General features: G+C 43.2%; 1 protein-coding gene across 6 annotated transcripts in view; it reads left to right on the top strand.

Annotated features, from left to right (window-relative positions):
* NCOA7 (nuclear receptor coactivator 7) overlaps nt 1–26130 on the top strand; it is a 143831-nt gene that overhangs the window by 114287 nt on the left and 3414 nt on the right. For 5 of the 6 annotated variants that reach the window (XM_019951689.3, XM_033867683.2, XM_073789564.1 and 2 more), the window contains 3 exons: nt 12367–12514; nt 20122–20247; nt 21548–21700. In XM_019951689.3, the coding sequence (XP_019807248.1) occupies nt 12367–12514; nt 20122–20247; nt 21548–21700 (427 nt within the window). Of the gene's footprint in view, nt 1–12366; nt 12515–18364; nt 18852–20121; nt 20248–21547; nt 21701–26130 lie in introns of those variants that run through there. The other variant, XM_004328180.4, reaches the window with a different exon arrangement.

The following is a 26130-nucleotide window of genomic DNA, read 5'->3' on the forward strand; positions in this document are numbered from 1 at the left end:
CCTCCAACCTAATGCTGTTATGTGGGAACGTGAGCCTGGTGTTGCTACATCTTCCCATCTGTTTCAAAAGAAATTGAATTGTGGATTATGTGTGTCAAATCTCCCCGATTTTACGGTGTTAGCCACTGTTTAATTTAAGAAAAAAAAAATGGTGAGCAGTCTAAAAAGCACCACAGGCTGCCAGCTGAAGGCCTCCAGCATTGATATTAACATAAACTTTTGGGTTTTACTTATTTTTTTAAACATTTATTTATTTGGCTGCGCCGGGTCTTAGTTGCCACAGGCTGCCAGCTGAAGGCCTCCAGCATTGATATTAACATAAACTTTTGGGGTTTACTTATTTTTTTAAACATTTGTCTATTTGGCTGTGCCGGGTCTTAGTTGCAGCACGCGGGATCTTTGTTGCTGCATGCAGGATCTTTAGTTGAGGCATGCGGGATCTAGTTCCCTGACTAGGGATCGAACCCAGGCCCTCTGCATTGAGAGTGCAGAGTCTTAACAACTGGGCCACCAGGGAACTCCCAGTTTTTACTTATTTTTGAGTGATCCTTTTTTGTAACTATAACTTTTGATAGTGATTCTCAAAAGATTCCTGTTATTTTTGGTGAACTAGAACAAAGCTTATTTAGTTGGTGATTTTTAAATAATGTTTTCTTTTCATAGACACACAAAGAACCTTTAAGAATGGGCATTACATCAGGGCATTACTAACCATTGATTTCCTCTGGAGTTGTAGTATATTGGCTCCAGAAGGGGCCTTACAAGCAAGTAAAATAACCCCTTTCTTTTTTTTTTTTGGACCACGCCACGTGGCATGCGGGATCTTAGTTCCCCAACCAGGGATCGAACATATGCCCGCTGCAGTGGAAGCACGGAGTCTTAACCACTGGACTGACAGGGAATTCCGTAAAATGACCCCTTTCATTATAAGGACCTTGGGTCAGGCCACTGAGGGTGGGTTGTTTTTTTTTTTTCTTGCGGCACGCGGGCCTCTCACTGCTGTGGCGTCTCCCGTTGAGGAGCACAGGCTCCTGATGCGCAGGCCCAGCGGCCATGGCTCACGGGCCCAGCCACTCCGCGGCATGTGGGATCCTCCCGGACCGGGTCATGAACCCGTGTCCCCTGCATCGGCAGGCGGACTCCCAACCACTGCACCACCACAGAAGCCCGAGGGTGGGTTTTAAAAGGTGATAGTTTTCTAGTAACGACCTCTGTGGTCAAGAGTGCTTTGCCTTATTGGGTTTATCTGGCTGTACTCAGAATGGAGGAGGCTGGGAAGGTTTTAGGCCAAAGTGCATTGAAATATCTTTAATTTACAATCAATACAAGTGAATGGTGGGACTGCATACGTATATAGTTCAGTACTCTCTAGGTCACATTTTCTCTCTTCTTCCCTTTCCTTATCTTATTTCCTATTCTCTGTGCCATAATGTACTCTGAAGTATATTTTTAATGAAATAGTTATTAAGTTATTTAGTGGTTCCTGCTTATAGTTTTGAAATCAAGTGAGTGATTTAGGGGTTATATCTTGCTGTGTATTGCCCCAATTTCTTTTCTTACTGGTCAGGTGACCTTTGATAAGACAAGAGTGCCTAACTGCTTCTGGGTCATTTTGGTCAAGTTTGTTGGTTTATGTGGTAGCAGGATTTTAGAGAATCACACGGAAGGGACTTTCTGAAAGATCTGTTCGAAAGTAGAATGAACTTATACATTTAATGCTCCAGATACCTATATGAGGAGCTAGGTTTTCTTATCTTCATTTTAGAAGCTCAGGGAGATTAAGGACCTTTCTCTAAGCTTCCAGCTGATAACAAGTGGCACCAACTTGGGAGGTCAGGTCTTTAACTTAGAAATGTGTGCTTTTTGTACTTTACGTCACAATTATGTTAAAAAAAAAAAGGGAAAAAAGCAACAGTAAATAAAATCCCACCATAGCTAGTAGTCTTGTTTGATAGCATAGATTATAATCATACCTAAAACCCATACACCTAATCTGTGAATAGTTAGAATAATGTTTTGTTCCAAGCATCGACTCAGATTTGTCATCAGTTTTTATATCCCTCAACCCTACAGCTTTGTCAGTGATGGGCTTTTATGAAATAGTAAAACCAGGACAGAGGGACTGACCATAAAGGAAATGGTGAAGCATGTTGGTTGGGACCACGAACTGACCTGAGGTTAATACCAGGTCCGCCCCTAACATACTGTGTGGCCTTGGGCAAGTTAGTTAATCTGTGTAAGTGTCTGTTTCTTCCACCTTTAAATAGAACCGATAATTACGGTGGCTACCTCCTGAGGTTATGGTGAGAAACAAATGAGCTTGTCCATGCACTAAATGAAAGTTAGTTGTTACTGCTGCTGTTGCTTCCTTTCTTATAATTGGCAGTGCTTTGTTGCCTCTAAGGTAAGCCTGCTGCCTTCTGAGGACCTTTGTCACTTACCTTCAAAGAATTCCTTCTTCAGAGATGACAACTTTATCTGCTGAATGGGGATTTGTAGCTTGAATGTGGTGTCTCCTTTGGGGTGAATCTCTAAAGGAGCCTTGAGGCTTATGAAGAAATCTGATTAAGTCCACATTTGTAGTTAGACAGAAAACCTGAACAAAGCTTGAGTGCTGGGTTTCGGTATTACCAGTTTCTGGATGGGTGGGGATTATTTTTGTGCCTGGAGGAGTGTGGATGGCAGCCTTCTCCTCATCTCCACTGCCTCGCCTGGGCTCTGGCCTTGATCATCTTATGGCTGGATCACCGTTGTCGCCTTCTCCACAGAGCCTTTGTTTCTAGTCGGTCCTATCTCTTCCTGACCTTCCCTCCTTGGCTCCACAGCAATCTCTCTAAACTAAAGACCTGGCCAGGCTTCTTCCCTGCTGGAGCCCTGGGTGTTGTCTAGTGGTGCTTCTCAAGCTTTGGTCATTCACTTCCTTTCCAAATGTCCCCATATCTGCAAACCATCTGTACTACTGTTTACTTAATAGTTGTCTTCAAAGGATTTAGGTCAAATCTTTTTTTTTTTTTACTTAGGCTTTTCCTGAGCAGTAATATCTGTGAAATCTGAAGTATATAATATGCTAGTTGCATTTCCTCCTAATACCCTTTAAATAAATACGTAACTATGAAAATGGGTTCCTCTGTGTATCCTCTGAAGTCAGTGGAGCTGCCCCTGCTACACTTTGGTAAACAGTGGCCTCAGGATAAGGTCAAAGCATTTTATCTCATGCCCAGGACTTTCTGTGACCCAGTGACCTGGCCCCTCTGGCTTTTTTTTTTCTTCCTTTCCTGCCATTCCATTAGCAAAGAGTAAAACTTGCTCTTTCATTCTACCTGTCAGGAATTCTTCCCCTGCCTGATGAGTTTCTGTTCAACATGGACATCCCAGCTCAGATGCCCACTGGCTGTGTTGTTGGAACTGTGTTAGGAACTTTTTTTTATTTCTCTCAACCTGCTTGCTCTAGGACGGGGCCTGGATCACTCTGGGCAGGCACTGCATCTCAGCAGCTTTTCCCTATCACAGAATCCTCTGTCAGAAGCCACCAGTGACATGATTGTATTGCCCCTCTTTCCCTCTGCCATGTCCAGTTTGACTTCCTTCCAGCATCACCCTGCCCTTAAGATGCCAGGTCTTTTTGCACATATCCCCTCCAGTAGAATGCCACTTCTCTTCCTCCTGTAACTGGCTCTTTCTCCTCCTTCAAAACTCAGCTTGGGGGCTTCCCTGGTGGTGCAGTGGTTAACAATCTGCCTGCCAATGCAGGGGACACGGGTTTGATCCTTGGGCCAGGAAGATCCCACATGCCATGGAGCAACTAACCCCATGTGCCACAACTACTGAGCCTGTGCTCTAGAGCCCAAGAGCCACAACTACTGAGCCCACATGCCACAACTACTGAAGCCCACGTGCCTAGAGCCCACACACCGCAACACCTTAACAAAGAGTAGCCCCCGCGCAGCAACAAAGACCCAATGCAGCCAAAAAAAAACCAAAAAACAAAACTCAGCTTGGGAAGCTGTCCCTGACCCCAGTGTGAAATGATTCTCCACTGGGCTTACCTTTGTCATCACTCTTCTTAAAATAATAATAATAATAATAAAAATAAATAATAAGATTATCAAGCATTATAATCTTTTAAATAAGATTTAAAAACCCTGCCTCCTTCCAGATAGTGTCTGAGGCAGGTTTAAGAAAGGGCATATACTAAAAGGTTAATAAAATCAGGAATGAAAAGGAGTTGGAAAAAAATGCATAACCCAGATGTTAACAGTACAATCTGAAGGGAAGATGAGGTGTAGGAAGGAGGTTTTAGGGAGAAACAAAATCTTGAGGCTTATTTTTTAAGGAAGTACAAGTACGTTTTGGATTAAGATGAAGGAGATAGGGCTTCCCTGGTGGTGCAGTGGTTGAGAGTCTGCCTGCCGATGCAGGGGACGCGGGTTCGTGCCCCGGTCTGGGAAGATCCCACATGCCGCGATGCGGCTGGGCCCGTGAGCCTTGGCCGCTGGGCCTGCGCATCTGGAGCCTGTGCTCCGCGGCGGGAGAGGCCACAGCAGTGAGAGGCCCGCGTACCGGAAAAAAAAAAAAAAAAAAAAAGATGAAAGAGATAAAGGGATGAAGAAGTGGGGTGGGAATAATGGAGGGAATCCACTAAGGAGCAGGACTGTTGAAAGTTCAGAGAGGAGGGTTAAAACAGGAGAGTAGTTCCTTCTTCTGAAGAGAAAGGTCACTAAGAGGGGAGCAGAGGGGAGTGCATTACTAGAATGGTACAACGGAGAGTCCTCTGTTTAGGCAGGGTGGGTGGGTAGGAGAGCGGGGGTGAGAGCTTAGAGGTCTGGAATAGCTGCTGTGCGAAGCAGTGAAGGAAGAGAGCTAGAGGGGAGTAGAGAATCCCACGAGGGAGGGTTTCTCCAGTGTTAGGTGCCCTTGACTTGTAATGGATCCATTAAGCACCAACAAGCAAACTCAGCAACGTGCATCACCCCGAGAGAGCAGTTAGAAAGATGATGTTTGTTTCTGTGGGCAGGCGTTTGGAAGGGCAAGTGCAATAGAAGGATCAAAGCTGTGCGCCTCCAGGGGGCGGCGGTGCAGGTAAGGTGGAAAGACTGGCCTGGGGGTGTGTGAATCCAGGAGGGGCTAATGCTGGGGAAAGAGGAGGGCTGAGGGTCAAGGTGAGAGTGGAACTGGTATAGTCAGGAGGAAGGAGTGGGCGAGGTGAACCCAGAGGCACTAGGAGGGGAGTTTTCAGAACTTTAGGCCTGTTTCCAGAGGGCAGGGTTCAGTTCTGGTAACTAGCCACTAGGAAAATCCAGTTAAGTTAGCCAAAAAGAGCCATTCCAAGAATTAGGTTAGATAAACTTAAATAAACTTAGTGCCGCTCTAATCTAGAAGGAGAAAAGATGAAGTCACATCCTCTTCTCTTTGGTCTCCAGGGACCTAAGAATTAAGCAATAAGATTGGCTCCAAGTGAACTTTAATTTTCTCTTGTGGAACAGGCCATTTTAATTGTTCACGCCTTTTTCCTCAGAGGCATCGCGTGAGGGCCCTCTCTACATGAGAGAAGGAGGAGATTTTATGCGGGAGGCTGTAGTTGAGGGAAACTGGCGTTTGCCAGTGCCCTGGATGTCTGCGAGAAGAGACATGAGCACTTCCCATCAGGTTGCCCCATAGCAGAACATACTTTGGAGGTTTGCCATCTCACCTGAGGCTTCTCGAGGCTGGGGCAACCTCGTTGGCTGCAGAGATAAAGCCCACCACCTGAGAGAGGCGGGAGGTTGTCCAGGGCTGCTGCCCTGCCTGTTGCAGCCAGTGGAGAACCATTCCCAGGAGTGTGGCTGAGGTGAGGCGGCCACCGCGCGATGTTCCCCGAGCATGGAGCACAGTGCTGGCAGCGATGTGCGCCTGTGCGTGCAAGGTGGGGGAGCGGGAATGGGGAGTGGGCCGCATGTGACCTAAGGGCCACTCAGGGCATCTCACACTTACTTAAGCTTCGTTAATAAAACCCAAAGCCAAGGGCTTCCCTGGTGGCGCAGTGGTTGGGAGTCCGCCTGCCGATGCAGGGGACGCGGGTTTGTGCCCCGGTCCGGGAAGATCCCACATGCCGCGGAGCGGCTGGGCCCGTGAGCCATGGCCACTGAGCCTGCGCATCCGGAGCCTGTGCTCCGTAATGGGAGAGGCCAACAGTGAGATGCCCGCGTACCGCAAAAAAAAAACAACAACCCAAAGCCAAGGAAGTAGTTGACCTACAGTATGAGACCTCTGTCTGTGGACAGGTACAAAAAATGTACCATCCCCCTTAGGGTTTAGCATTCACAAAAGAAGAGGCAGTCAGCTTAGACTAGCTGGAACATTTCCAGAGATGGGGTGTTTGGGCACATTAATCTTCTGAGCCTCAGTTTCCTTATCTTTAAACTGGGCATAGTAACACTTGCCTCTTAGAGTTGTTGTGCAGTGTGCGGTCCTCAAGGCAGGGAATCACGTCTTTTCTTTTCAGGTAGCTGACATATTTCATCAGCATTGCTTAAAACAGAAGGTTGCTTCTCTGTTTAACATTAAAATTGTTATGACTTTTACCCTCTTTTCTGTGGTATTTTGAGAATGCCTTTTTCCTCCTTTGTAGATATTTCCTTTTGTGGTAAGTTCAACAAGCCCAGTGCTGGCCCTGGCTGCTCTTGACCTTGCTGCAAAATAGGCCACTCACTCTGGCAACAGACGATCCCAGAGGCTTGATTCACCACTCACTGGAAATCCAGCAGTCCCAAGAGAAGAGATTTGGAATAAACCTCTTTTACTTGGTCATCCCAGATTCTTGCCCCGGGTTGACATATTTCTTCTAGAGAGAAAGGCACAGGGCAGGCAAGAATACTTTGTGCCAAAACTCACCTTCCCCCAGCCCCTCACTTGTTACAGCTCCTGGGAACTCACACATATGTGTATGACATATGTAGCCATCTCCTTCCATAGTATGCCCACTGTTTTCCCAGCAGCACACCATGCCCACATTCACCCACTCCTAAGATAACCATGGCATCTTGTGGATCCCAGGTCATGAGTCTAGACCGGGCCATTCTCCCCACCCCCTTGAATAGTTTCTCGTCAAGAAGGATGGGGTGGAAGAAGGGGTATTATCCTTTCCTAAGGTCTTACCTCTATTAGGACCACCTTAATTCATCAGAGATGCTCTGATAATCTTGAACTTTGAAAGAGAGGTATTAGGCACACAATTCCTCCTTCTTAGGAAATCCTCCTTCTTATACAGATTTCCCCTCTCACCCACCTTCCATCCCATCCACCCACCCAGTGGGTTGGAGGAAAGAGTTATCTTCCTCAAGCAGGGAATGTTCAATTATAACTTCCTCCAGAATATTAAGTCCTACTCACCTTGCATCTACATAATAGAAAGGATTGCTCAAATGGTTTCCCCAAGCAACTCAATGTCTTGGTCACCAAAAAGGGAAGTGACTGGCAATTGCTAAGATTGGATCTCACCTTAAAATCTTTATTGACCTGCAGTTTTCACAATTTATATTTTCTCATAATATCTAAGAAGAAATGAAATCTTAACTTCAAATCTGTGCCTCATCCCTCATTCCCTTGCAGTCTTACACAGGGGTATATGTCAGCATGAGCTTTCAGCATTTCTTGGGATGCTTTTTCAGTGTTTATGCTTGTACAGTGACTTCTCCTTTGAGAGTAAAATGTTAGAGGATAAATGAGCAGTGCTTCATGGAAAGTAGGTTCAGAAAGTGATAAAAATGTGTCTTGTGTCATAACCAGGAAGTTAAGTGGGAAACAATTCAGAAATCGATGTGGGTTAAGGGGAGGACTTTGTAGTGTGGTTCAAAGAACACTGATTGCCACCTCAGGCGATCTAGTCCTGGCTGTGATGCTGGTAGTAGACGTCAGAGCCCCCATTCTCTTACATCTAAGGAGAGTTAGCTGGATTAAATGATATCCTATATCTCCACCAACCCTAATGTTCCAGAATGTAGTTCCTCAATGTCAGGGTCACTGACACATAGTGGGTACACAGGGAGTATTATTGAAGGAAGCGATGTGCTGCAGCCAGGGACAACCAGGGACACACCTGAAATTGAATGTGTTGGGTTGACTTGTTGCAACGAGGGAGAATGCACTGCATGGGACCTAGGGCCATCTCAGTAAACGGGTGCTTGAAAGGGGTCGTAGGATGTAGGTTTACGTTAGGTGATTCGAGGGATGACTTAAAGAAGTGGGACTTTGCTCTAGGTTGGAAGCTGTCAGGAAGCAAAGGTCATTCTGTGATTGAGTATATTATAAATCCTATGTAGAAGGAGGAAAAACTAGAGAGGCTAGTGCCGTAATTGGTAAAGAAGCACAGTCATTTATATTAGCCAGATTAGAGAGATGTTTGGTCATTTTTGTGGTTGGACAGTGTTTGTGTTTAGATGTCAGGCCTCAGTGGTCTCATTTCTGTCTTGATTCATCATGGTGATAGAGTGGCTTTGCCGGATATTGATGTTTTGGGAAGTTGTTAATGTTCAACGGGAGAATACCAGGGCCTAGCTGTGAGTGCCAGGCCAGTTTCTCCCAACACTGGGGCCTGACCGATAGGAGCAGGCTAGCTCCCACGTATCAGGGACTGCTTTCCTCTTTCTCACAAATAAGCTAGCCAACAAATATTTGGAAGCCATTTTATTTGATGTGGATAAGCATGTAATAAATGTGTCCTTTTCCAAAAGTTAGAGTGAAGCATATTTGGTTCTCAACTTTTTTCTAAAATACAGTTAAGATGGACTAAATTTTAGGTGTTAGCAAACTAAAAGAGTTAGAATTATATATATATATATTTTTTAATGTATTTATTTTTGGCTGTGTTGGGTCTTTGTTGCTGCACATGGGCTTTCTCTAGTTGCGGCGAGCGGGGGCTACTGTTCGTTGAGGTGTGTGTGCTTCTCATTGCAGTGGCTTTTCTTGTTGCAGGGTGTGGGCTCTAGGCGCACGGGCTTCAGTAGTTGGGGTGCGCGGGCTTAGTTGCTTCGCAGCGCGTGGGATCTTCCCGGATCAGGGCTCAAACCTGTGTCCTCTGCATCGGCAGGCGGATTCTTAACCACTGCGCCACCAGGGAAGCACTAGAATTATATATTTTTCAAACCTTTCTGGAGTCATGATTTTTTCTAAGTTAACTCTTAATAGGAAATGTCATACTACATGTTAATAATAGTTCAGAGATTCAAAAGAGTATACATATTGCTGGTAGGAGGGCAAAAAATGATTCCATCCCTAAAAAGGGCAACATGGTATTATATATAAAAAGCATAAGTGAATTGCTCCTTTGATAACACAGTCCCACTTCTGGGAATAGGTCCTACAACTCTACCTGTACGTGTGCAAAAATGACATACCAAGTTACTCATCATAGCATTGTTTATAAAAGCACAGTCTTGGAAACAACCCAAGTGTCCAGCTGGAGAGGATGGTTACATAAACTATGATAAATCCACACAGTAAAGTACTGTGTAGCTATAAAAGAAAGAATGAGGAAGCCATCTCTATACTGTTGTGGAAGGATATCCAGGCTATCTTGTTTAGTGAAAAAAGCTAGATAGAGGATAGTACTATCTTTTGTAGAAATGAAAGACAAAGAGAATCTATATTCATATTTATTTCTATCTACAAAAATAACACTACAAGAACACACAAGGAAATAATAAAGTGGTCAACTATAGCAGAAAAAGGTGGACCCACAATGTGATGGACAGGGATATGAGTGAGATGGAAACTTCTCATTATTTGCCTTTTGAAATATAATTTTAATTCTCCAATTATAAAATGTACTACCTAGTCCAAAAATTTAAATAATTTATGGAAAGATATATATATGTATATAAATGCAATATATCTTCTACCTCATTCCATTCCCCAGAGATAACCATTTTGATCAGTTTCTTATATAGTTTTTCAGAGTAGTCCATTGTATTAGTCAAGGATCTCAAGAGAAACGGAACTGAGAGGATGTGTGTGTGTATAAAATATATGAAAACTGGTAATTCTATATTATGGAAGAAAAAGCATAATTAATATAAAAAGGAAAAAACAGCTTAGAAGTACATTTGATAGTGGTTAATGTTACATTATATAAAGGCTCCCACATATTGAAAAGAAAAACATTGACTCCACAATCACAAGGAGCCAATTCATGAAAGCAGCCAGGGAGAAAACATTTAAAAAATGTTCAACCCACTACCACTCAAAGAAATGCAAAGTGAGTCGGGTAAAACTTAAAATATATATTAAATTCATTTAGAAAAAGAAGGATAAGCAAGATTGTTATGAGACTTAGATGCAAACTGCAATGCTCGTGTCACAGTAAACTAGTCAGCCTTTCAGGAGCAGTTTGGCAGGATGAATCACAAGCTATAAAATCATGCCCTTTGGCCTAATAATCCCTTTTCTGGGAACTAATCTTGAGGAAATAATTCAAAAGGTGGCAAAAGGCATAGCTCATGAGGATGTTCATCATAACGTTGTATAATCAAAGAAATGGAAAAAACCTAAATATCCCAAAGGCATAGGAATTTGGGTAATTATGGTTTATTACTTTCATGAAATGTAGGCATTAAAAGTCAGTACAAGGGGCTTCCCTGGTGGTGCAGTGGTTAAGAATCTGCCTGCCAATGCAGGGGACACGGGTTTGAGCCCTGGTCTGGGAAGATCCCACCTGCCGTGGAGCAACTAAGCTTGTGCGCCACAACTACTGAGCCTGCACTCTAGAGCCCGTGAGCCGCAACTACTGAGCCTGCATGCCACAACTACTGAAGCCCGTACTCCTGGAGCCCATGCTCCGCAACAAAAGCCACTGCAGTGAGATGCCCGCGCACCACAACGAAGAGTAGCCCATGCTGGGCGCAACTAGAGAAAGCCTGCGCGCAGCAACAAGGACCCAACTCAGCCATAAATAAATAAATAAATAAATAAATAATTTTAAAAGTCAGGACTAGCAACATGGCAAATATGCATTATTTTATGTTACATATAACAATTATGTCTTAGCCCTGATAACAATGGAAAGAAAACTGTGTACATGTGCTCAAGAACAGATAGGACTATAGAAGCCTAAAGACAGTGTGACCGATGGGAATATTAGAATTATAGTGACATTTCTTTTTTGTTTTAATTAATATTGGTCTTAGTTTGTTCAGGTTGCTATAACAGAATACCATAGACTGGGTGGCTTATAGAGAAGAGGTTTATTCTTGACAGTTCTAGAGGCTGGGAAGTCCAGGATCAAGGTGCTGGCAGATTCACTGTCTTGTGAGGGCTGACTGGTTCATAGACGGCTGTCTTTTCCTGTGTTCTCACATGGCACAGGGGGCTAGCCAGCTCGGTGGGGTCTCTTTTAATCCCAATCATGCCTCATAACCTAAGCACCTCTGAAAGGTCCTACATCCAAATACCATCACACTGGGGATTAGATTTCAACATGCAAATTTTAGGGGCACACAAACATTGAATCTATAGCAATTGTGTTGTAATATTTTTACAATTATAACTTTTAAAAACTTAGCAATAAGTTAGCATTGTCCCAAACAGTAGCCTCAAATTGAAATTACCCGTTTGTAATTAGAAAAGACTTTAAGAATCATTTGATCCTATCTATCTTCCACTCCCCCACTGTGATGGTTGCAGGTGTAGAATCTAAGGTCAGAGGGCTGTTGACTGTTCTACATGGGCAGGGGGTGGGGGGATATTGTAGGTGCTGGGACCAAAAGCCCCACCCTCTGCTCAGGAACTAGCCACCTCTCTATTGATTAAGTCTGGAGAGATGCTTCAGATGTTAAATATGTATAAGAGAACAGAGATATGGGAAGCAAACTGCATTCCGATATCAATAAAATTGTCTCTTTCTAATGTTAAAATAACAGCTAATACTATCCCTGATATTTTCTAGTTATTAAAGATATTTTATTAAAATTATGATATAATAATGCCTCAGTCTACATAAGACCCATTGGAATATTGCTTATCTTTGTTCCCATCTAAAGCTTCAGATTAATTTTTTTCTCATGAATACAGGTGTCCAATAAACAAAGACCCAATGAGGAAAAAACATTTGGTGTAAATATTTCATTGTGTTTTTTACGTTTATGTCCCATTTCTTGATCTTTGCCTCAGATTGAAAGACATTTTTTCAGTGTCTGTGGAGTTTAGCTTCCATTTATTGACTTATTTTCGGTTTGGAATGCATTAGCAGAGATTATCTTCAACATGGGAGATTTCCCAATTAGCAAAATGGATTTGCCAAGCAGGAAAAAGATAGCTGTACATGCCCAAGTTCCTACTGGTGCCTGCCAGGAAAGTAGATTTGGTGTTAACCCCTGTGATGAACATGTTTTTCAGGGTGGATCACTTGTACACGTTCTTTGTTCAGTGGTCTCCTGATGTCTATGGGAAAGATGCCAAAGAGCAAGGCTTTGTGGTGGTGGAAAAAGAAGAACTGAATATGATTGACAACTTCTTCAGTGAGCCGACCACCAAGAGCTGGGAGGTGAGACTCAAGAGAGGGCTAGACTGTCCCTTAAAGTCCAGTCCACAGGGCTTCCCTGGTGGCGCAGTGGTTGAGAGTCTGCCTGCCGATGCAGGGGACACGGGTTCGTGCCCCGGTCCGGGAAGATCCCACATGCCGCGGAGCGGCTGGGCCCGTGAGCCATGGCCGCTGAGACTGCGCGTCCGGAGCCTGTGCTCCGCAACGGGAGAGGCCACAACAGTGAGAGGCCTGCGTACCGCAAAAAAAAAAAAAGAAAAAAAAAAAAAGTCCAGTCCACAAACAAAATGTTCTTGTGTCAAAATTCCAGTAACCTCTTGGCTGGCAAGAAGTCAGATTTCCTGTGCCTCTTTGAAATCACATGGGGAAAAAACCTTATTCATCTGTGTTGAAGCTAGTTTTGTGTGTCAGAAAGACCTCATCTCCACCCCTACAACCCAGTAGTTTCACTTCTCTTTTTTGAAACTGCTGCAGGGTCCCCATTACGTACAGGATGAAAGTCAAGCTTCTTAATTTGACCTAAAAAACTGTTCATAATTTTTTTGAGCACTTACCACACCCTTCTCATGTTAGGGGCACAGTGGATGAGATCAAGGAGTATAGATAAATCATTACAATATAGTGAGATAATTACCGTTGTAGGTGAAATGCCACGTGCTATGGGAGCATGTACCCAGGCACCTGAATGGAGCTAGGGAATCAGGGAATGCGACCCAGAAGGAGTAATCTGAGCTGAGATCAGAAGTGGGAGGACAGGCAGTTGGGGTGAAAGTGGGACATGGAACACGGAACATGTTCTGGCCAGAGAGAAAAGTCTATGTAGAGGAATGACCCAGGGGAGAAACAGAGAGTGTGGGACATTTGATGAACTAATAAGAGTTCAGTGTAGCTGGATCATAAGAGTGCAAAGCTGAGGGAGTGGCAAGAAATGAAGCTGGAGATAATGAAATGGCAGATCACGAAGGACCTATGAACTGTTCGTCATAGGTTTGGTTTGGCTATTTTCCTAAGGGCAGTAGGAACGCAGCAGTTTGAGCTGTCCTCAAACAGCTTCAACCAGTAGGAGCTGTTTGGAGCCTGGAGAAGTAAATACAGATACACATTTTGGAGAGCTTGCTCTTGCTGGCAGGTGTTCATGGAGTTGGACAACACTTGAGGCTTGAAGACCCATTAGGAGTCTCTTGCAGGAATCAGTGTTGAGAGAGAACAGTTGCTGAAAGAGCGGCAGTGCAGAAGATGGAAGATGTCAAGATTGATCTCTTGGTTTTTAGAATGGGAACTGGAGGGATTGAGGTACCTGCCCTTCACTGCGATAAGAAGCATAGCAAGAGGATTAGATTTGGCAGAAAACGCTCTGTGTTCTGGTTTTAATCTAAATTTGAGGTGTCTGTGGAATGTCCAAGAGACAACTGAGAATAAAACTTAGGAAAAAGATCTGGAGATATACTTTCGGAAGTGATTAGCAAAGTTGAAGTTGTGAGTGTAGGTGAGGTCAGCCTAGGAGAGTGTGTCCATTGGCAAAGGAGCAGGACTCAGAACAGAACCCTTCAGGATGCCAGCTCTAAGGGGCCAAAGATAGTCGAGCCCACAAAGGTGACTGAGAAGGAACAGCCAGGGGAGGGCATGGAAAACAAGAAAAGTCATGTCTTAGAAGCCAAGGGAAGAGAATGTTTCAAGAGGAGAGTAGTGGTCAAAAATGCCTAATGCTGCGGAGGAGTCAGAAGGTAAGAACTAAGCTATGTCTTTTGGATTTAAAACCAAGGAGGTAATAGTTGGTGACTTTGACAAAAAGCAGTTTCATTAAAGTGGTAGCTTCAAAATGTAGCTACCAGTGTTCAATGAATGAATTGGGGGTGAGTAAGTGGAGCTAGTAAAGGTGGGCAAACCACTCGAATTTGGTTTTGGAGAATAAAAATGAGATGGAAGGCTGGAAGAAGAGGTGAGGGTGGGGAGGTTTTCCCTCTCGTGAGAGAGACTGTAACGTTTTGGATGAGGTCAGCGGGAACGGTGGAACAGAAGGTACAGAAGATAAGGGAATAGGAGAGGGAATAAGCGGGAGGCTGGATCCCCGAGAATTGTCCGGGAATGTGGGGGTAGGGATAGAATCGGTCTTAGGTGGTCGGGCGGCAGAAAAGAATAGGATGTGTGCATATAAAATGTAGACTCACTGGCGGTAAATTCTGCCATTGCTCATTTGATTATTTCTCTGCAGCAGGAGGGAGCACCCCCTAGAAGTGAAGGAGGGAAGACTTAGAGGAATACGGGGAAGGTCTGAAGTAGCAGCTATAGAGACTAGGAAAAAAGCCAACTGAAGAACTGCAGTAGGATGGCTGTCTGGTATTGAAAGCCCTGGTGGGGTCTGAAACCAGGCTGCAGTGAGGGCAGGTTTTCTCCAGCAATACTCCCAGCCTGGGTTTAGATTCATCAAGTGGGCAGTCAGATCTTCCAAGGCTGGAACTCTGTCAGACTGGGATGATGAAGGATGATGAGGCCTGCCCCTTGGGTCTAACTCCATCTGGAATGCCAGGTCCCTTCATATGTGTGTTTGCCCTCACTCCTCCCTTTCTCATTCACTCCCTCGCAGCCCAAATGTGTACATGCACACACACAGCTTTCCATGTCAGACTCCCGTCATCCTTCAAGGTCCAGCTCATGTGTCACTTCTGTGATGCTTTCAGCCAGAGTTACTCCTCCTGTCCTTCCACAGCCCATTGCTCATAGCTCTGTAGTGTATCGCTCAGCACTTTACTTGTTTGCATGTTTGTCTTCCCACAGTTCATAAGCTTCTTGTTTGAAACCATTGATGAAAAATATTCAAGCCTATTAGGCTGTCCCTCCCTTGGCTCTTCATATCAACTCTTTTTCTGTCTCTGGCCAGTCTCTCTGAGTATACTTTGCTTGTCCCTTTTCTCATGGTGTTCCCTAGTTTGTCCTTGGCTCTCTTTTCTTCTCATCTATTACATCTTCCTTGGACGAGCTCATCGGCTTTCAAGGTTTCTGCTGCTGACTCCCACCTCTGTCTCCTCCACACACCTTTCTTCCAGGCTGCTGTTCTAGAGCACATAGATGCCCCACAGGCATGACGGGGTCTCCACGAGGCAGAGATGGTGTGACACTGGCATTCTGGCCAAGGCGTCAGAGAATATCAATTCCCGTCCTCCTCACCTAACCATCTGTGCCCAAGAGGCCCCCACCCCCATGAGATATGCGCACAGACGAAGCATAGCTAGGAAATGTATATTTTCTTAGTGAGGCTATGGTCTCTTGCCCAATATGGAGGGCCAGAGAGAAGGTTTAAATTTCACTGGGGATTTAATCCTTTCCCGACTAGGCCTGAATATCTTGAACTGAAGCAGCCCGCTTTTAGGCCTATTCTGCATCTTTCCACTAATCCCAACCTTGAATCTCAGCTCTTGACAACTCCTGTGGAAGAAGAGGCCACACCTACCAGCACCAGAGGAAAAGGAGCTAAAGGGGCATGCAGAGAGAGAAAGGTCTGCTTCCAGATCTAGAGTAGAGTGGGCTTGAGTGAGCCGCTCAGACTGAGCCACTGAGGAGAATGAGAGGGCAAATCCCTTTAGAAGGTGTCTCTAGACCTGTAGTGGAAGAGGAAGAAAAGAAAGGGATGGAGAAGGAGGAAGAAATGGGTTGGCTTGTTGCGAGCTCCTAGTGTACTTGTTAACACTTGGGACATGGAAAGAAAAGATAACTGGAGAGAGAGGTGACTGGACTGTTATCCCTATTTCTTTTTTTTTTTAGATGTTGGGGGTAGGAGTTTATTAATTAATTAATTTATTTATTTTTGCTGTGTTGGGTCTTCGTTTCTGTGCGAGGGCTTTCTCTAGTTGTGGCAAGCGGGGGCCACTCTTCATCGCAGTGCACGGGCCTCTCACTATCGCGGCCTCTCTTGTTGCGGAGCACAGGCTCCAGATGCGCAGGCTCAGTAGTTGTGGCTCACGGGCCTAGTTGCTCCGTGGCACGTGGGATCCTCCCAGACCAGGGCTCGAACCCGTGTCCCCTGCATTAGCAGGCAGATTCTCAACCACTGCACCACCAGGGAAGCCCCTATCCCTATTTCTTGCCACATGGAAGAGAAAGTCAAAAGTACAATGAGGAGAAGAATGCTGTCCAAGCTCCCTCCCATGCAGGAGCAAATTCTGCTTACTAGCATTACCTTAAGGCCAGGCCACTGTGATAGCATTGCTTCATGGTGGCATTGCTTCTCCTCTGTGGGTGGGGAAGAGGAACCTTCACTCCCCTGACAGGTGTCTGATCCTCAGCATGTCCAAAACGTCTCTTCATCTTTCCCCAAAACTTGCTTCTTCTCATGTATTCCCATCTTAATTAGTGGTGCCCCAAGCTAGAAGCCTAGATATCAACCCAGATTCTTCTCTTTCATCATCATATGTAGTCAGTCATCTCTAGTTAGAATTTGTTGATTCTGATCTTACGTAGGGTGGGGACCACTGCCCTAGTCAGCTGTCTGCATCCTTCACTTAAACTCTAGGGCAACTCCAGTCAACCCAACCACTAAGTCCATCCTCCATACCCAAGCTCTTTAAATAAGCTTTACTTCTTAATTTTATAAAAGTAACACCTGCTTTTATTATAGGAAATTTGGAAACTACAGAAAAGCACAATGCAGAACATTTAGAAAATAGTATCTAACCACACATTACTTTTGTACATTTTTTGGACTCATTTTTTTCTATTTTAGGGTGTTTTCTAGGCGGTAGGGGTGAGAGAGTATTTTTGCAAAATGGGATAATGTTCTATGTATAGTTTGGTGTCTGGCTTTTCTCACCTGACATCTTGTGAGAACTGTATCATATTAAAGATTTTGAAGCCTCATTTTAATGGTTATATAATATTTTAAACCTCAATCAGAATTTATTTAACAATTCCCCACTTTTAGGAATCGTGTTGGTTCAAGGTTTTCACAAGGATGAGATGATCTGTAACTCTGACTGTTCCCCTAATTTCCTGAAAGTGATATTACTTAGTATAAGGCTATTGATTTTTTTTTAAGGCTCCTAATCTTTTATATAATGACAATTTTCCAGAAATGTGAGGAATACCCTTCTTCTCATTGTGCTTCTGGCAACAGAAAGTACTATTTCTATTATCCCTTTCTTAAAGCTTTCGCTAATTTGAAAAGCTGATAAATGATATACTGGAATTATTTGTGCCACATGCCTGGCAAAGCACCTGGCACTTGCCATCATATAGAAAGCACTCAGTAAATGTTAGCTGTCATGAAGTGTCAGGCACTGAAAAGAATGCTGTCTCACTGGCACAAAATCCAAGTGATTCTGCCCTAGATTGTGTCCAGGCTCTTGCATTGAGAATAAGTTCTGGCTGACCTGAGACTGGTCACCAGTTATCTCCCAGAGCCTCATTAGAACTGACCCCCAGGATGAACTATGTAGTGGCGCCCAATCTCCCAGGGGTACTGGAGACCAAGAGGCCATTTTAGATCTGGAAAACTCACAGAAAGATCCCTGAAAATTGATCCAATTGTAATCTACATTTCTTTCCAACCCGCTGATATCTGGTCTGGGCAGTAGAGGAGGACTCATCATGCTTATTAGTCATTAAGATTAATATTTTGAAAGGTTAAAAGGTGCTCTTTAGAAAACCTGAATCTAAACTAACATTTTTCTCAGCCTCATATAAACCGGATGTTCTTTCAGTTCTTTGAAGTTTCTCATACCTAACAAACATGACGGTATTGAAGTGAAACGCCATTGTTCTAAGCGTAATGAACCTACCTCTGGTAAAGGCTCCTTTTCATATTTCCTTTGAGATTCAAACTGACGTCAGGGAACACACATAAACTTTTAAAATGAAGGTTTCGCTTTAGAATGCAGAAAAAAAAAATCTGAAAAGGCAGGGCTAGAAAAGCAGGCTCAGCCAGCTGGAGGACAATTGGGAAGAAAAGTACAAGACAGAGAAGAAGAAAAAAAACAACAATGCGGTTTTGTTGTGCTGTTAGGAAACCACCATTTCAAAGGTGAAAGTGTCTTTTTACAGCCTCACAGCTATGCCTAACAGGAAGTGTGTGTTTGCTCTAAATCCTAATTTGGGTGTGTTCCTGTAGAAATATTGAACTGTCTCCTAAGGGAAACAGAAACTCAATCATGCAGGAAAGGAGATACTGCATAAACAGTTGTAGCTCAGTGTGGCTGTAAGTAACAGTGGTGTGGAGGCAGATAAGAGAAAAAACCTGCACCTCTTTAGAGAGCAAGCAGGCAGTTCACACTACTTCACGATGAGAAGATTGCCCCTGGACATTCAGATTTTCTATTGTGCCAGACCGGACCAAGAGCCTTTTGTGAAGGTATGTTGGAGTCCTGAGGGCTAATCATGTGCCCGTGAATCCTCCAAGCTCTGCCGCTAAGATGCTTTGAAATGCTTTCTAATTAGAAAGGATCGTGCTAATACTTCAGCCAGAGCAGGTATTTTATTCACTTTGGAGAGAGAGATGGTGTGGTTTGCCCTTTCCCTTTGGAGTCAAAACTCCATACTGATTTTTTCATTCCACAGCCCCACTTTGTACCTGTGTTAAATGTAGAGTTCCCCCAAAATATATGCTTTATTTAATACATTTAAAATGCTGGATGTGTGATTCTTCAACAGTGTTTTCTTTAAGTAAATGCCCCTTGAGAAGACGGTAACATTTAAGGGCTAATTTCCTTACCTGTAAATCCAGCTCAGATGACAGCATTTTGGAAACTAAGTAGTCATTGTCTGACAACCTTCACTAAATGTAATGTAAATGTTTTTTCTCTATGATGCAAAAGTCATTAATATTTGTACTCAGGAATTTTGGTGAATTAGTTACCTTCTGTCTGTATCCTTCAATTACAAAGTAATTTAGTGATTTATCCAGACTTTCGGAGAGGCAAAAGAAAAATGATTTTTAACCTGGTAGTTTATAAGTGTATTTATGATGAAATAATAAATGTTGTGTACAACATCATGTTTCTGTTCTCAGCCTTGAAGGAAAGATTATTTTGATGGTTTCTCAACTCTCCATAAAGAATCATACCTAATTGTAATTTAGACTAAAGCTTCGTGTCTCTTTGTATTGTTGCTTTCCTTAGATGTTATCATTTGCTATTTCTGTCAGGGTTGGTTGCTATGATCAGCCTTGAGAGAAAACATTAGGATTCTTGATTAAAGGACTATCCTTATCGTCCCCATTTCCCTATTTATAGAAGACTTGCTCATAGTATGATATCTGTTAGTCCCGTAACAATTCAAATTTAGATGCAGGCTAATGGAGAATAATTTAGGGCATTTCAAGGGTATAAGTCGCTTGTGGAGTTATACATAATTCTTACTTGATGACTGAGCAATAGTAAAACTGGAAAACTTGTGACTTTAATTTGTACATATTAAGTGCTATAGCTGTACTGTGTTAATTCTCCATTTGCTCTGAAATTGACATTGTGATTAGCCATTTCCCCCAAAGTGCTGGCTCAACTTATGTCCTGCTGCTAAAACCCTACCTGTTACAGGCAATTGTGTACCTGAGGTCCTTTATAGCAGGTGAAGGAAAAGCAAAAATATCGTTTTTCTTGGTTTATTTGTCTTCTCCATTTCAGATCATCACCGTTGAGGAGGCAAAACGCAGGAAGAGCACATGTAGCTACTATGAAGATGAGGATGAGGCCGCCCTGCCGATCCTGCAGCCCCACAGTGCGCTTCTGGAGAACATGCACATCGAGCAGGTGGGTTCTTCCTGGGGACTTAGGATGGGTGTCTTCCAAACCTTAGAACACATTTCCCACCCCTGGCATTTGCTCTTCTCACTTGGGGTGAAGCATGAGCCGAGCTTTAAAGGAAGAAACAGCAGCAGCCTAACCAGGGCCCTTCTCTGCTTCTGAAAGGCAGCATCCCTGCCACCTTCTTGGGAGTGCAAGGACTTGGCCAGACACCTACGTCCATTCCCCGAACCTGAACAAAAAGCCATTTCTTGTCTTCAAAACAATTTTTAAAGTGTCCTACTATAGTCCTAATGTATTTTAAAAGGATCCAAATTTATCCTAATGATTATCGCAGAGTTCCGATGGTTTCAATTTATTGAGCTCAGTAAAAGTCATATAGCAAGTACACTTTACTTGCTTTATGAAAACCACCTACCACTAGGAGTAATTTTCCTTTTTCTGTACTTTTTTTTGGTTTACTTTCTATTTTCTGAACATCTCTTACGTGAGTTTTTATGAAATACTACGTGCTTGTATTTGAACTTTAGTAAGGGACCTCTTGTGCTTCCCCCATCAGTCAGCTTAGAAACCTGAATTTCAGACACCTTAAAGAATCATCAAGTTCAAGTCCCTCAATTTACAAATGCCATCTCCGAAGGCCCAGGAAAGCTAGGCGACTTGACCAAGCAGTTACAGGGATGGAGTTCATGCTGATTCTAGAACTATGTCAAGCATTCTTGAGGACTTGAACATTTTATATAGCCTCCTTTGTGTGTATTTTTGAAGAGATATGCATTATTGATATTTATGGCAGCCAAGTTTAATATTAATGTAAGTGAAAGATACAAGTGTAATGAGGACAGACTACATCTGATTACTAGCATAAAACACCCGTGTCTTCTTGTTCTCACTTTGGTGGGAATTTACAGCTGTCAGTAGCAGCTCTGAGCCTTTGAAGGTTTAGAAAGAACAATTCGAGAAACATGAACTGCTTGGTGAAAGTCAGGTTGAAGTGTAAACAAGAGAGCATGTGTCTAATTCATACCTCTTTATCAAGCTAGGTGCTGTATCTTCAAATATATAGTGGCATAGTGACCCTTCAGGATCATCCCTGAGAGGGAATGCGTGCTCTGGGGAGCATCCCTGCCAAGGGATGATTTTCCCTTCTTGGTTTATAGTGGCAAATATTTGCTACAGTATAGGGGAGAGATATGGAAGTAGTGTAATTATCGAGTTTGAGCCACAGGCATCGGTTTTGTGCTACAAATTCATGAGTGATTTGTAGGCAGACTGTGTATTTACATCTTCATCTTTGGATTCACAGCTGGCCCGACGCCTTCCAGCAAGGGTACAGGGGTATCCATGGAGTCTCGTATACAGCACATTAGAGCATGGGACCAGCTTGAAAACTCTCTACCGGAAGTCAGCATCACTAGACAGTCCTGTCCTATTGGTCATCAAAGATATGGATAATCAGGTGAGGCTTGTTCCTCTTATAGAGGAACATTTTTTTTTTTTTTTGCGGTACGTGGGCCTCTCACTGTTGTGGCCTCTCCTGTTGTGGAGCACAGGCTCCGGACGCGCAGCCTCAGTGGCCATGGCCCACAGGCCCAGCCGCTCCGCGGCATGTGGGATCTTCCCAGACCGGGGCACGAACCCGTGTCCCCTGCATCGGCAGGCGGACTCTCAACCACTGCGCCACCAGGGAAGCCCAAGGAACATTTTTTTTTAATGAAGCTTTTCAAACCTACACAACAGTAGAGAGACTAATACAATGACCTCTCATCACTCAGATTCTACAGTTAGCAGGACTTTGCCACATACACTTCATTCTTTCCTTTGTTGGCTTTTCTTCCCTGAAGTATTTTGAAGTAAATCCCAATTATTATGTCATTTCACCTCTACATACTTCAGAATGCATCTCTAAAAAAGAAAATGGAGCGTATCTCCAAATACAGTCACATTCTAAGGAATTTTTTTCCTGTACTCATCATGGAGTATATATATATATAAACTCTATATATAATATATATACTGTAATATATATATACTATAATGATATTCTGTAACCTAAAACTGGAGAAGCTGGAAGAAAAGTCAAGTCTAGATTTGGACATAGCTGCAGAAAGCAGTCCCAGTGCCATACCAGAACTTCTTCCAGGTAGCTGAAGTAGTGCCCACCAACCTTGCCCGCATAGTTGCTGAGATGGAGAGTCAGTTAAGGCCATGGTATGTTGTACCTGAAGGGCCCAGTTGTTACGAAACAGGAGAAAATGCTCTGGACCATTGCTTAGTGCACTTTCACCCACGTTGCTGTCGGTCTTGGAGGCACTGGTGAAATCTAGATATTACCCCCATCTCCCCTAAGCTAATAATTCTTCACTCGGACAGCCTGGAGTATGAGTGGAATCTGTCCAGGTTTCTTTCATGTACCATCCAGGCCGACTTCTGCTTCACAAAAGGAAAGCATCTTTCAAGTCTGCTCTTTATTCATTTCAACTTGGTCTATATTATAGCAAGAAGAAATTTCTTTACACTTTTTGTAGGTGTCATTATTTTCTCTTCCTGGCATTTGGAAGCAGGGTGTACTTGACAACCATTTATTTATTCATCCATTCAGAAAATGTATAATGACTGTCTGTTAGATGTGGGGCACTATTAAGCATTGGGGAGCTTACTGAGAAGCCATATAATTAGGATCATTTTAGGGGAAACAGATTTTTGCTGTCATAATTTGTCTTGGGAAAAATTAGCAGAAAGAAGGGCACTGTCTTTCTCAACGGTGATCATTCCTGTAAGTAGATTAAGAGTTGTGAGGAATAGTTTAGTTACTATCATTGTTCCTACTGTTATTTACTGATTGAGAACACTTTATTTAATCATAGTCCAAGCTGAACAGTAGGGAGAGTCAAGTTAAAAATTTAAATAATAATAACAAAGGTTTAAAATGGAATTACTTAGGGATTTAGTGAAATGTTTGCAAAGTTAGGTGCTACTTTTTAGATGAGATAGGGCTAGATGGTTTTAGACCACACACACACACACACACACACACGCACACGCACACGCACACGCACACGCACACGCACACGCGCCCGTACCTGCACCGTAAGTATAGATTAGTTCTATTAATTTACCAAAAGAGAACTTGTTGGGGAATGTGTTGGCCTCACAGAGCAGGTTTTGATGATGCCCAGTATTACTCAGCTTCCTATCAGCAGATATGTAAAGGAGGCCTGCCTATACCTGAAGATTACACTGTTTGTCTAGAGGTATAATCTTACTGGATCTGGTGCCCTGGAGGCATTTGTGTTATTTGAAGGCATAACTCTGCTTTCCCCACCCCACCTACCCCCAAGGCAAGGATGCGGCTTGCTGTGCTTGGGAACATGATAGAACAACACCTGTAAGTTTATCTGGAAATGAATTATATAAAATTCTAAGATAAAAGCATTACGCATGCAGAATGGCAGGCATGAGGAGTTCTATGGAATCAATCCCCAGTGAAACAATCATTACTGGTGGGAATTATAAAAACAACAATCATTTAAAGTCTCTGGAAATTGCCCTAAGGGCATACAGCAAGTGAAGAACCATTTATTTAAGAAAATCTAATGAAGCCCAGTAATAATAGTGAGATTCTGCGGTATTTGAAGGCACAGCCTGCTCCCTCCCCCAACCCCTGTTCAGACAAGCTTCCTTCTGGGCACGTGTGGACAAGATGAGGATCCCTCAGCTGCCAGCTCCCAGGCAAAGACTATGATATGCCTCCTCTAGGGGCAGGTCCCCAGCATGTCTTATCCCCTACCCAAGATCTCTGTTTCAGAGGCTAAATTTCAGGGCTCTCTTCCTCTGACCAGCCCCTTCTCAGAGGACAGTTGCTCTACCTTCTGCATGGCAGGCCGAGAATACAGGGGTCTCTATTGCCCTTGCTCCAGCACATAGGGCAGAAGTTCCATGTCAGGTGAGCGGAGCCAAGACCAGTGGCTGCTGCCCCTGCCCAGCACCCTGCTCATAAAACAGGACTGTACCTTTGAGAAAAGCAGGCCACTGTCCAGCCCCCAGCTCCAGGGGAAGAGGCGGACCATAAAACATATAGCTCAGAAGCTCTCTCCAAAGGAACTGATGTTATTTAGAAGAACATGGGGAAGGTCAAGCCAAGGGACACTCTAGAGAACAATGAAAATTTTGGTGGTAAACAACTAAGAGGAGGCTGGTAGTTCCATGAAGGCAGCAAACTAAGCTGTAGACCATCTAGTTTACCAGAGAGAACCGGGGAAAGAGACAGCTAAGGAGAGCCTTCCTGGAGTCAGGATGAACTTCATAGACTGGCCACAGAAACTACCCCTGCAAAGGGGCCCAAATTTAATTGAATGAGACCGTGGAGTAATTTATACCACAAAGCATTGTGGAAAATAATAGAACAATCATCAGGTAATAGAGTCCGATCTATATTAACTTAATTCCAGTGAAATATAGAAATGTTACTCCTATATTGCTCTATGACATCTTTCTACTTTTTGTGGTAATTTTGTTATATTACGTTGATATATATTACAAACTCAACAATAAACTGTTACATAGCTGTTTGTATAATTTTTATCTACTAAGAAAGCTGAGAGAAGAAAGGAGAGCAATTATACATTCATAGGTTTTGTCATATTAACTTTCCTTTTACCACTTTGGGCTATCTTCATTCATTCCCCTGGATTCCTTTGTTCTATTACTGTCAAACATGTTAAAATTTTCGATGGTATAGACCCAACAATACCATTATTCTACAATTTCTTCCTAAGTTAATTAATAGAAAAAAATAAAATGGACATTTTCTTACATAACCATAATGCTATAATACCTAAAAAATTAACAGTAATTTCTTAGTATCATCATATCTCCAGTGCTTAAACAGATTTCCATGATTGCTAAGAAAATTTGTTACTGTTTTTTCCTTGTTCTTAACAGCTCTAGGGACAGGTTTTGGTATGAAGAACATGGATTAGAAAGAGATTCTAGACTTCTACTCTACCTAATTTTTAGTATTTCAAGGAGCTAGGAACTGAGTGTACTTGGTAAAGAAGAGATTCCATGATGATGATAATCCAATTTAAATTAGTTTGAAAACTTATAAGACATTTTTCAGGTAGACTCCATTTAAAGCATTGTTTCTTGGGACTTCCCTGGTGGCGCAGTGGTTAAGACTCCACGCTCCCAATGCCAGGGGCCCGGGTTCGATCCCTGGTCAGGGAACTAAATCCCACATGCATGCCACAACTAAGAGTTCACATGCCAAAACTAAGGAGCCAGCGAGCTGCAACTAAGGAGCCCGCATGCCACAACTAAGACCCAGCACAACCAAATAAATAAATATTTTTTTAAAAAAGCATTGTTTCCCAAGTGGGATTTGGAGAAAATATATCAGAATCACCTAGGGACATTTCCAGAATATATATTCTTGCCAGTCCTCACTCCTGCACACACTGGTCAGGATCTGAGCAGAGGATAGGAAGCTGAAGCAGTGGACATGCGTGTTCTGAAAAGACTACTCCTTCCAACCCCAATAAGAAATAATAGAAAAATCATTGATTCAGATACATCTAACCCACCTTTAAAGCCCACAGTATTACGGAATTGTTACTTTTTTCTTAAAAGCCATTTTGAACTAAGATATACTGGATCAGTCACGTTAAGGATGCAGTTTTAATAAGTATGTTGAAAACTCATTTTTCGAATCAAAGGAGAGAAAAATTTATTTTCTCCAGGGAAACCTCTGGCCACAATTTTACTTAGAAAACACATCAGAGATATGCCTTCATTCTCTCAACCACTCATTTCTGTGTGCAAGATGCATCTTGTTAATGTTTCCAGTATGTCCTCTGTATTCACTAAAAGAAATTTGTCTCTATAGTG

The sequence above is a fragment of the Tursiops truncatus genome, chromosome 12, assembly GCF_011762595.2.
Source record: "Tursiops truncatus isolate mTurTru1 chromosome 12, mTurTru1.mat.Y, whole genome shotgun sequence".
In the NCBI taxonomy this organism is placed as follows: domain Eukaryota; kingdom Metazoa; phylum Chordata; class Mammalia; order Artiodactyla; family Delphinidae; genus Tursiops; species Tursiops truncatus.